The sequence below is a fragment of the Poeciliopsis prolifica genome, unplaced genomic scaffold (genome assembly GCF_027474105.1).
Source record: "Poeciliopsis prolifica strain line A6 unplaced genomic scaffold, Auburn_PproV2 SCAFFOLD019, whole genome shotgun sequence".
NCBI classification, from domain to species: Eukaryota; Metazoa; Chordata; class Actinopteri; order Cyprinodontiformes; family Poeciliidae; genus Poeciliopsis; species Poeciliopsis prolifica.
The window spans coordinates 5,730,745-5,743,488 of NW_026562394.1; the positions used below are offsets into that span (position 1 = coordinate 5,730,745).

Below are 12,744 nucleotides of genomic sequence, written 5' to 3' on the forward strand. Positions count from 1 at the left end.
CAGTAGCTATGCTGACTTGAAACATGTCAGCAATGAGCTGCTCCTTCATGCCCACTGCAACCCTGAATGAGTACATCAGGAACTCATCAATCAGAGACATGCAGCAGGCAGGGCTGGCTTCAGCACATGCTTCCTCTCCAAGTTTTTGTGCTCTGGTCCAGAACACCAGGCGTGATGCAGAGGGTGCAATGGAGTCCCAGAAGATCCGGAACACACATTCAGATTGAAATTTGGTGTAGAACCAGATCTGGTCATCAGAGGCACAGTAGCAGCTAAAAAGTGTGGCAGACAAATCCACTTTTTGAAGTCTGGCCTCCAACTCCTTGAAATAATCCAGAGCTTCATCAAGTGCACCTGTAAAACCACAAAATAAATTATCAAAACATATAGTTAGCAACAAGTTTTAATTATATATTTGAAACATTACTTCTGTGAAGATAATATGTTGTGAGTCAGAGCATGTATGTATACAGCCATTGACTTAATGTCTCCACAATATACATAACCACCTAATCTCATAATTATGTGATCATAATAATAATATCATAGTAACAGTTATATTTTACTGAAATTATCTTATGGAAAATACCATATCACTGGTCAAGCTATCTGCCAAATTCCTATATTTTCTTTTGTGTTGTATTTATATTTTTTATTTATATTTTATCTATATTCTTATTCATTACACATTTCTGCTTAATTTAGGGTTTTGGCTACCCACATTTAGTGTGTAACTTTGTATTTAATTTGTATTTTTTTTGTATTCTTTTGTATTTTGCGCACTGTGTGCCACTTTTCTGCCTGTGAGCTGCTGGTAACATCAATTTCCTGAGGGAGTCTTCCCAAGGCATAAAGTACGAGTCTAAGTCTAAATACAATGTACTATCTTTATTAGACGTTTACCTGCGGGTGGATGTGTCGTGTAGTTATGGTCCGCAGTAGCATCTTCAGCCTGGCTAACTTTCTGAGAGGACAAACTGCTGTTTCTTCGCCCTCTCGAAAGCAGAGTCTCTCATTGCCGGTGCAGTGAAGTTATTCCAGGCAAACAGGGAAGGATCAGCTCCACTTTTAAGGCAGCTGGTGGTGGATCCGCTAACAAAATCCTCCGGTGTGAAGTGGCGGCTACATACGAAAGTGCTCCCCGTCTTTATGCAAAAGTCCGGACCTTGATCTCTTCGGATCGCCTGGATCCACTGCCTCCGTTGGTCCGGCTCCGTCGGGAACAGATAAGGCTGTTTTCTTGCCCCACATGAACAACCAGGGACTGAACAAAGACAACTGCGCAGAGACTCAGCCATTTTCCTAGCCCTTTAATGCTAACGCTATAGCCACCGGAAATTGTCCAACCCCACATCCGCCCCGGCTCCGCGCATGCGCACATCCGGCCGGACCCCGCGCATGCGCAGTACCGACCGGACCCGCGCATGCGCAGTACCGGCCGGACCCCGCGCATGCGCTCAACCGCCCGGGCCCCTGCGGGTGGATTTGCCGTGTAGTCATGGTCCTCTGTAGAATCTTCAGCCTGGCTAACTTTCTGAGAGAGGACAAACTACCGTTTCGTCGCCCTCTCGAAAGCAGACTCTCTGATTGCCGGTGCAGTGAAGTTATTCCAGGCAAACAGGGAAGGAACAGCTCCACTTTTAAGGCGGCTGGTGGTGGATCCGCTAACAAAATCCTCCGGTGTGAAGTGGCGGCTACATACTGAAGTGCTCCCCGTCTTTATGCAAAAGTCCGGACCTTCATCTCTTTGGATCGCCTGGATTCACTGCCTCCGTTGGTCCGGCTCCGTCGGGAACGCATGATGTGACAGATAAGGCTGTTTTCTTGCCCCACATGAACAAGGCAAGAAAACAAAAACAACTACGGTCGAGACTTAGCCATTTTCCTAGCCGTTTAATGCTAACGCTATAGCCACAGGCAGTTGTCCAACCCCACATCCGCTTTCAAACCCAGAAGCGTGAAAAAGGTCTGTATTTACCTTAGACGTCTCCTTGTTATCCACATGTGTTGACCCCTGAGTCGATGCAATATCCTGGCAACCAGGATGAGCTTTAGTATTTGACTAATAACAATTCAATATATAAGGTGGCGGTGCTTGAGCTAATTGTATCATTTGGTTAAAGTGGCAGCTCCAAGTACAGAGTAATTTCTGTTATTGCTTCTTGTTCCAGAGTACTTCATAATTTATGCGCAGGAATGACTTCAATATAAATAACATATTCTATAAAAAAAAGTCATGTTGTACAGTAATGATTTTTTTAAGCCAGTTATGTTGTAGCACTGTGAGCCCAATAAACCCTAAAACTGAAGACGTAAAGAAAATCCATAATTATTTTTTTTTTGGTTACTGACGATTTTCCTAATGCCACAAGAGCTGTTTAGCCTCTGTTTAACCCGACTCCTCTGCCACCTCACTAATTCTCCTAATCTACTTCACGGCCGCCTGTCTTTTCGTATCTTTGCTCTCCTCCTCTTTCCCAGCAATCCTTACCTTCTGATAGAGGGATATGATGAACTCAAAGTATGAGGGAGATTGAACTTGAGGTTGCACAATCCTTTTAGCTGGTTTTTGTATCTGCCTCTCACGAGTGATATGTTCTGCACGTACATCAACCGGATTAGGGTGTCACAGCTTCGAGAAACGGCTGAAGCAGTGCATCCATCCGTGCGGTCAAACCCCATTGCATTACAGTGCACATTAATCCCCTTGTCAAATCGCACTTCATCTTAATATGCGTAGGTCCACTCCATGTGCCCGTTAGGTTTTTCTTTAGAGCTCACAGAGGACTTTCCGTTGAGTTAAATGTTTGTGCAATGGAATAAATAAGAGGTTAAGTCTGAACAAATTTACAAGCCCTTAGTTTGCAGGTTTTTAGTATGTTTGCGACCCGTGCATTTTTCGTTTAACTGGATTTTCTTATTAGAGACCACTTTGATAACACAAGCGGTCGCTCAGTATTTCTTGTTGATGAAAACATCACAATAAAATTCAAGCCAAGATCAATTTTGTTTTGTTTTAGTTACTTTTTATATTTGAAATAATAAAAACGCAAGATCACTGGCAAAAAGAAATAACAAATTGGTCTATTTTTTCATATTCTGACACACTCATTACTTCATGTCTTTTTTGACACAATTCGAAAACAGCTTATGGGAGGCTAATATAATCAGTCGTTTACACAAAAAACTAACCAATATTCATTTGTAAAGCCCCCTATTTAGGTTATAGTGGTCACAATTTTTAAACAGTTAAGTAAGACTAAATCAAAGCTGCATGAATTGCAGTGAGGACAAAAAGCAGGTTTGGCTATGTGCCAACTGAGACCTTTGCAACAGGTCTCAATTGGGTCAAAGTTACATGATTTCCCCCCAACCCCTTAAAAACCAACTGGTCCATACCCATATGCTGTTTGACTAGCCCCCCAAAAATGTAAAAAACTAGTTTCTTAAATAACTAATTTTGTTTCTCATGACTGTTTTCCAATGAGAATATGGAATATGGAATTACCAAAACTTTCCAAATTGTCCACAACACATCTTACATTGGAATATCAAACTATGCAGCTGGAGACTTTGTGGGCTGTTTTTTTTTTTAATCTCTGAGGAGAAATGCTAAGAGTTAAAAACCCAACAAATATTGTAACTAGAAGCTTTATCCCAGTAAGTGAGCCTCTGTGTTGATTTAATTGGCTCACCAAGCATAAGATAGATTTATGGACCCGCATGCAGAAAAGTCTGTTTGCCCAGGGACTTCTTTGAGTAATGATTTATTTGAGGAAAATGAAATTCAAATCGGGTAGCTTGGGGAGGACGGGCAAGGGATTTTTGTTTCCTTTATAAGCAGAGTGCACTGTCTGCTGGATGCGGATTTTATAAATCTCATGTGGCATGGTTATGAGTGGGAGCCTCTGTGTGTGTTATGATTTTTGTGTTGGAAGACCTTTGTTTTCTCGTTACATTTGCTTGGATGCAGCTCATATTATATTGTTAGCTTTGGTAGTTTTCTTCCAGAGGGGGCAACGTGCCCCCTGGACCTCCTGGATGAGCGATTTTGTTTTTGTTTGTCTCTTTGTTCCACATATCTGACCACCTATTCTATATGAGCTGCACATACTGTGTTCTTTTTTTTTTGTTTTCTTCTTCTTCTCTGGAGCAGCTGTTTCTCCTGCAGCTTTGTGTCTCTGCAGACTTCAGTTCTACAGTTTGGAGCAGGAAAAGAAAGAGGAGCCAGTGGGAGAAAAAAGAAGGCTGTGGTGGAAAGATGCGCAGAGTTTGGGGGTAGGGAGAGGTCAGGAGATGGATTGTGAGAAAAGTCAAGGATTTCTTATCTGCTGGGATTGACAGTGTTTTTGTTTTCAGTTTGAAGGGGGTTTCAATTAAAACAGCCTCATTTATAGGAAATCCTCAAATTGTAAGGATAACAATTATTTTTAATATTTTTTTGTGTGTAATAATGCTTAAAAAAATGTAAACGTTAAATGAAGCGCATTATTTTTTATTAAAAATGAAATTTCTTTACTACATCAACAGCAGGGCCAGAGTTGTTAGCACCTCGATGATTCAGATAAGATAAATGTAATGAGAACGAGTTTATTTTATTTAATCGTCACTGTTTTTCATCAAACTGTGTAGGAACTTTAAATTAGTAAACCTTTAACTATGGGCTACTTCTATTTTAAAATGGAGAAGACAAGAGCCGTCTCAAATGAGACAGATGTGCATCGGTGTTTCGGAGATGGGTACGCTATATCTCATTCTAACTAAAACTTTTCTGGCACAACTAAGCCGACTCCCAAGGTGCAAGGATAGAGTCAAGTTAAAGACTTCATCAATGCTCAAAGTGCTAAGAAACAACATTATTAGTGGACAAAAGTGTTTGAATAGTTAGTTATCTACTCCTGTCTACGTCAGCAATCCACTCTATCTTGAAGGTCTCTATAGCAACCATTTATTCCTTCATTTTCATGATCAATAAGTGATGCATAAATTGGCACATATTTTGTCAATTAACTCTGGTGTGCTCACAATTGGTCCAAATTTAATGTAATTTAAGGCACTTTGCGAAAAATAAAATATATATTTGTAAAACAGTTCAATACAATCATGCACACATTCTAATTGATCTTAGTTATCAAACAATGCAGTTTATCATTTAAATTGGATGTGACAGGTTTTCTGTCTACAGAAAGCCAGCAGATTTGCAGCATTCATTCCTCCTGGATGAACATTGTTTTCTCCTGCAGTTTCCCCGCCCACACTTTCTACAAATATGATTAAGTGTGTAAAACACAGAGATTCCTTTGACAATTGGCTACGTGTTTTTGGACTCGGATGAACTATTGACAAATGAAGGAGGCGCGCACCAGAAACTCACTGAAACAGCACGGTGATGCGTTTTCCAGTTGAACTTGAGGACATGATCACTCATCCAGATTCAGGTTTGTCTCTCAGTCAGGACTATAGAACTGTCAGAAACAACCCTCAGCGCTCTTGTAAAGCCATTAGCTATAAAAATGCTGTCACAACCTTCAGTCTGACAACTCATCGCTGAACTCGGTTGTGCAGCTTAAGTTTGGATTTCAGGCTGTTTGAAAACAAAATTTGACTTTAAGGTATTTGGAATAAATTTGGCAGCTCATCATTTTGCAGTGTGTGGATATGCATTCTCCGTGTTGTTTGGGGTATTCCACTGACTTAGAATGTGTATTCACTTGTACTGTGCTTTGCAAAAGTATTCTTCCCCCTCGAAAGGGAAGGTTTCCAATTGACTTCACCTCTCTGAATCAGTATTTCACAGAATAGTGTTACATACATATGGACTACAGTTGTTGACCTAAAGGCAAAGCAACACCAACTTTAAGCTTTCTTTGTGGTTTTATGCTACTTACAGCATGGTAGCATGATGAAGGTTGATCAAGTCTGACTCAAAAAATAATGGGAAAAGGGGAAAATTCACAACTTAAAAAAGGATTACTGCTGCGTCATCACATTTACATGTTTATTACAGTCATTCCTGTGTTCTTTGGAAATGTCTTTTTTGCTATGATCTGGAATTGGTTGCTGAAGCAATTCAGCTGTGGGAACATTTCATAGATAGTTTATCAGTTCTGGCTGAAAGTCTTCAGAAAAGCATGAGTTTTTAATACAATGAACTGACCTTTGTGACCAAAGAACCTCACTTCATATCTATTGAAACAACGCTGGCCATCTTTTATGCAACGATGCAGCTCTTACATCAAATTCATGCTTCTTTGGGCTTTTATAGAAACAAGATTTCGACTGAAAACCTTCAGGAATGAATAAAAGCACTGCGCCTTTTGTCTTAACATAATTGTGCAGAATACAACACAAGTCTGTGGTTGCATGGTTTGTTGCTAATGACTATGGTAATAATTCGTCTTGCTGATTGTAATAAAAAAAGAACAGTGTTTTTGTTGCTTGGCATTGTAATGCCTTAAAATAACATAAAAAAGGGTCAAATAAATCAAATGTTTATCTAAAAAGACCAGAGTGTTCTATTGTTCCCAAGAGGAAAACTCCCTTTATCAGCCATGCAGAGTAGCTCTCCTTTATTGTATTCTGCTGCGCTGCGGAGTGGACGCCAAAGCGCGCGCAGCTGGGTTCTTGCTTGTGGTTAATTTGCCAGTAACTTTCAACACCCACATTACATTCAAGCAATACTAATGTTGACTTAGCAAGAGAGTAGGAGGATAATTGGACCAAAACCATTTGCAGTGGAATCTACGATTCCGAATTTGGAAGGTGAATGAGGCATCAGAGTTGGGTAAATTAAAGCTGTCAAAACGGGGAAAAAAGCTGAAAAAGTGTTGTTTTTTGTTTTTTGCAGGGAATAGACAGATATACCCTTGCATGTCCGTTGTAGTGATGGTGTCATAGGGAATCTGTTAGTGCTCCCACACTCACTGTCTGTGGGGTATGATGGTGTTCATTTTCGGACCCGTTGGACTCTGCAGAAAGGATTACTGGGAGCTTGGCCGCAGTAGACCTTTTTTGAAACCGGGGCTCGAGCTCCAGAGGACTAACAGCAAGTCAGACACTGTCAGATCCAGACTGGTGAGGCCAGGGGCGGACGCTTTGAAGTGGGCTGAGAGATTCTCATCTGTGGAGTTGGGGGGAGGAAAGAAAGCAACGAGAGTTGCAAAAGCTTGAGCTAAACAAGCATGGTTTGAAAATCGTAAAGATATGACTTTCAAAGGTATAAGATACAGATATATAAGATTTTTAAAAAAAAATACAGTAACTGCGTTTTTCCTTTTAAAAGAAATTTAACAACTAGCATAAAAATGCCAGAAAAAAAAACAGACTAACAACAGGATGAAAGTGTATTTAATTTGTGAACATTGAATTGTAAAGTTAAAGGCAGTAACATGAAAACGTGCAGAATAGCTTAGGTTTTAAACGTTTAAGAATTTCCTCTCAAGCAGATGCATGTTTCCCTTTAAGAATATAAACAGTTCAACTAATACGGTTCATCCAGTCTCTCTTTATGAGCTTAGAAACTTTTAGTAAGATGTGCGACCACCAGCCCACACTCACAAGAACATTCTTCACTAACCATCCCAAGGTCTCACTGCCTTTAATCGTGCGTCTCTTTCCTCTCCTCTTTCACTAAGTGCTGTGCTATCATCAAAAATAGATCTTCAACAAATGGCCTTTCGGAGCTAATTCAAGCTTTCACATTCTACGGAAACATTTGGGCCTCACACAATAGCAAAAGCAGATGTGTGACTTGATTGCCTTCGGAATTATGCGATGGTATCAGTCAATCAATCAACGCACACATACGCACGCTCTTGTACACAGACTTGCGATGGTCTCGGCTTCTTCCTGTCTGAGGTAACTTCAGCCTTGTTTCCGCGTCCCACGAGGAGGGTCTTTTATCATGTGACGCGGCGGTGTTGGCAGCGGCGAGGTGGGGCGGGTCGAGGGGGGGTCGTCCAACAGCTGTTTTCCATCGGCTTTCAGTCAAACGTAGACAGTTAGTCGCAGCGGCGTTCTGTGTGTCGGAGGGCCAACGTGGGAGAGAGAAGCCCTAATACACTAAATCCAATTAGAAGGTCATTCTGAGTTGTTCTCCCTTTGCTGCGTTGCTCGTTATGCATCTTTGGCCTCAGTGCCCTGCGATACATTGAAATTTGTAGCCAGAGGTGAGTGGGTTGCCACCATCTGGGAGTGATTATGCGTTTTCCCCATTGTTTCCTGTCTTTTCACCCCGGCTCGACTCGACTCGCTATTCTGCTTGCTCTGCTTTGGCTCCCCTCAGCTTGTTCGGGACACGAGCCCTCCCCTCTGCCTTGTAATTTAAAACTGGGAAATGCTCGTCCACAGCCGAGCATGTCGCTCTCCTCGTCAGGTGAAGAAATCTTCCCAGTCGGAACGCAAAGAAAAAGGAGGTGTTCCCATCCCTACAAACTGGAGGCCCTCTGTGCGCCTCCTTTCCAGCTGTAAATTGTGAAAATGACAGTCCCACGTTAAATTATGAAGCTCCAACCTGAGCTTCCTTGAAATGTGCAGAGCTGGAAACTGCACAGCGAAGGCCTTGATGTGCCTGTTGTTTATGGTGGAGATGAGAGCTGCCTGTAACCACTGAAAATAACACGCTTTTGGAATAGATGCAAGCTCGCCACATCTCCGGTTCGGCTCTGGCTGCTTTCTCAGCACTCAGGCTACTCATTGAGGAAAGATGATAAATTGCTGTGGTGGCTCTTAGCCTCCTGCAGTGGGAAGCGTCTGCATCCCACTATTCTCATGAGCTATATTCAAGCGCATCCTTTCATTCTTCTGTAAGGCAAACAACTGTCTCACAATTGTCCAGACTCATAAAAAAGGAGCTTTGGATGCACCATATCAATTGATGAGAGGTTAAAATTGATCAATTATTCCCTAAACTGCTGATTAGTTATAGCAACGTCAGATACTGACAAAACTGAAAGTCTTTTTGCTTCATTAAATGCATCACAACTAAGGACACTCACTGTTTTCAGTGGCAATAAAGTTGCACAGAATACTTTTTGTGTAAATCGCACAAACGCTAGAAACATAAATGCTTTGAGGCATAAATGGGAACTCTTTCGCTGCACACATTTGATGTGTTATAATAGTATCAATAACTGGCATCAGAAGGTCAGGCACATGAATAAAAAAAAGAGATGCAAATCAGAAGACGCTGATATACAATGAGGACCAGGTTTATTTAGGATTCCAGGCATAGATCAATGGAAACATTTAAATTAACATTTGCGAATGTGTGTTACTGGATATTTTAGTGAATAGATTAAGCTAGTGTGTTACTGGATATTTTAGTGAATAGATTAAGCTAGCAATCAATCATCAAGTTGCACTTATTTTTTTTTCTTCAAGCAAAGTATGACGTACGAAGCTGTTCAGTGCGCAAAATCCACAGAACATTGTTGCTTAATGGTTTCCATTTAAGCAATGGTTTAAATGGTTTCCAGTTTTTATGCTACAACCAAGGAAATGGTACACAGCTGTAATAATGTTAATATTAAAAAAATAATTATTCCCATGAGGTCTGACAAACCTCTTCCCCCCAAAAAACCCCATCAAAGTATGTCTGTAATAACCTCCTCCCTGTTTAAAATTAAATATATCTGTGTTTTGTTTTGTTTTTCAGTTTTGCGGGATGACTTCAGACAGAACCCCGTTGATGTCATGGTTGCAGTGGGAGAACCCGCAGTGCTGGAGTGCCAACCCCCCCGTGGACACCCCGAGCCCACGATCTCCTGGAGGAGAGACGGCGCCAACTTGGACGACAGAGACGAGCGCATCACAGTAATACGCATGCCTCTGTCCATAAACATGGCGCAATTCTCTCAATATGGTCAAAACGTTGCTACAGAGCTGCTATTCTTTTTTTCACCTCATCAAAATTGATTTTTTTAACACACATCCAAAAAGAGGAAAATGAACATAATTACACATTATGCAACTATGTTAGATTAGTCCTTTAATGAAGTAAAAACGACAACAGAAAAAAGTTTATTTGACATATACTTAGGAAAAATTTAATATTGCAGCCAAATACAACAATTTAACTCAAGAACAGAACACGGAAAGCAAAATAAAATTAATTTCTGGATTTGTCTGACACTGTGCACACGCTCGCCTCAGATTTGTTTATACGGACAGCAGGAAGAGACTGGGAGCTCATGTTGGTGTAGAGTGACAGGTAGAGACTCTCTGGGGGACGGTGATGGACAGAGCAGCTACCTCTGATTTAAGAAGAGGACCAGATCAGAGCTTGCGGGGAGGGGGAGGCTTCATAGAGGGAAATACAAAGGCTGCCTTTTGCTTTGTACTCTCCACGCGCCCGTCTCTGTCCTCCCTAATCATCTTTTTTTCTGTTTGGGAATTGGTCTTTTTCAGCGGTGCTCAGTCAAAGACATTAGCGGCTGCACGGAAACCAAAGACGTGCACGGGAAACTCGTGGCTGCTTCCAATGTTATTATGAGTTTTTAGTTAGTAATGGGAATTTGAAGATAGAGTTATCCTCTTCACTAATATTTGGAGTTTTGACACACATACGCTTTTAGCTAATGGTGTTTGAACAGATCTTTATCTGATTTGCACAAACAATACCACCTTCCCAAAGTTCGTTTATGATTAAAATGGTAATAAGAGTGAGATTTACTATTCCATTTGTGGCAGAGACCTGATTTATGCCTCTGCCACAAATTTAATTGATAGAAATAGAAGATTGTGAAAAATAAGAAGCCGTCAGTCAAGAAATCCCTTGACTTGCTTGAATTGTTAATGCAGTTAAAGCACCTTTTATTGACCGTAATTGACCAGCGTCGCTCTGCCTGGGGTTTCAGAGTCAGACAAAAAGAAGTGACAAAATAAAAACAGGTCGATTAGCTGGATGATGATGTTATCCAAGACATGTTACAGTGGAACATTGTCCCTACTGCCCAGAAATTGGGCGATTAGCATGAATTCATAAATCTTTCAAACATCAACATTGTTCATTGAAAGACTGACTGCTGCCAGAGATCTTTCCTGCCAAGAGCATCACCATCGCCACAATCCTGAAGATGCTAAGATGCCTTTGGCATATATAAAATAATTCTGAATTGAATTGAAATTATGAAAAAGAAAATTAAAAAATGTATCACAAATCCAACAGTATCCCTGTTAATGTCACGGATCCTGGAATATGTTGACAATTAGTTATTCATTTTGTAACTTTAATTATTTACCAAGTATTTACTTCCAGAAATTACATTATGTTCTCACATGTTTTGTGTATTTTGGATATATTTTAGGACAATCAAACAGGAGGAAGAGTGGTTGCTGAATCAGAAAAAAAAAAAAAGTTATTAACCTTGAGCTCCTTTGGTTTACTTAAGACTAGTGACTACTGCTGCAATGTCAGGGTAGCCTGAAGGAGACTGACTAATAACTGAGAGGCTGCTGGTTTCATCCTTCCAGCAGAAATTTAATGGTGCATCCTATGTGGTGAGTTTAAAGCGCCCACCAAGACAGGTGCCGTGTAGCATATAGTGCCTCCTTTTTGGACGTGGCCCCGCAGGCGGTCTTGGCCCCCCCATGACTCTTTGCTAACAAATGCCAAAGCTGCTTCGCACCTTGTACGTTTCTAGCAAGCAGACATGAATAGCTTGATTCCAAATCGGAGTAAAGGTGGGGAAAAGAAGAGGCCTCAAAAGCATAATAGGCTGGCTGAAGGTTTACAATTGAAGCCGATTCCTCGGAGAAGGTTTCAGACGTCTGGATGGAAAAAGTAGATCTGGGCTTTTGCTTCGAGGTCTTAAGATCAGCGTGTTCTCCCATCTACAGTATCTACTCAATGCTGCTGCCATCTCACCTCTAACACTGGCTGGCTGCTGACTTTCAGTGCAGCAGCTCTTTTTTTCAAAACAACATAAAGACATCTGTGGGAGTGTATTGAAAATAGCTGAAAACAGCGTGGCAGAGAGCACATATCTTTGGCCTCTTGTGTGTATGGAAAGGGATGGTGTGCATGTGCATGCGTGCGTGTGCATGTATGTGCATAGATATGCACAAAGAAAGGGTAAAAAAGTTTGGAAAGGCAAAGCAGGCTGACAGAACATCTAAGGAACATCTCTACAAAGAAGCCCCCTTCTTTGTTCCCAGGGTTCTTGTGCGGTGCAGGGCATGAATTATGTAATTTTATAATAGGTGACCTTCTGTGGAGCTTGAAAGACAGTGCAGATTTTCTTTACGCTGTCATGGTATCAAGTGCATAAAAAAAAAGAAAAAGTTGTTTATTCCTTCCTCTTTCGAGAAGGAAGTTCGCCAAAGATGAGGCACGCAGGTGCCATCTCACATGAAAGCAAACATGGCGTCACGACGAGAGTCGAAGCTGCTGCGGATCTTAGGCACAGATTTAATTTGGAGACCGATTATTGCATGCACGACAAAACCATGCCGCATCCGCCGACGCCGCGCACGCTCCCGTGACATGCAAATACAACTGTGCAAACAGTCGCTCTCTGCTTCTCCCTTCCAGATCCGGAGCGGCAAGCTTATGATCACCAACACCAGGAAGAGCGACGCGGGGAAGTACATCTGTGTCGCCACTAACATGGTGGGGGAGAGGGAGAGTGAGATCGCGGTACTCACTGTGCTAGGTAGTATTTACTCCTTTGTTATTCCACTGTGGTGTGTGTGTGTGTGTGTGTGTTTTTTAACTGCTTCACTTAGTCTAACTCCCCTCACAGA

General features: G+C 41.5%; 1 protein-coding gene across 2 annotated transcripts in view; it reads left to right on the forward strand.

Annotated features, from left to right (window-relative positions):
• The window catches only part of LOC129368610 (roundabout homolog 1-like), a 96,445-nt gene that overhangs the window by 62,801 nt on the left and 20,900 nt on the right, over positions 1-12,744 (forward strand). For both annotated transcript variants that reach the window (XM_055043658.1, XM_055043659.1), the window contains 2 exons: positions 9,656-9,813; positions 12,533-12,653. In XM_055043658.1, the coding sequence (XP_054899633.1) occupies positions 9,656-9,813; positions 12,533-12,653 (279 nt within the window). The remainder of the gene's footprint in view (positions 1-9,655; positions 9,814-12,532; positions 12,654-12,744) is intronic.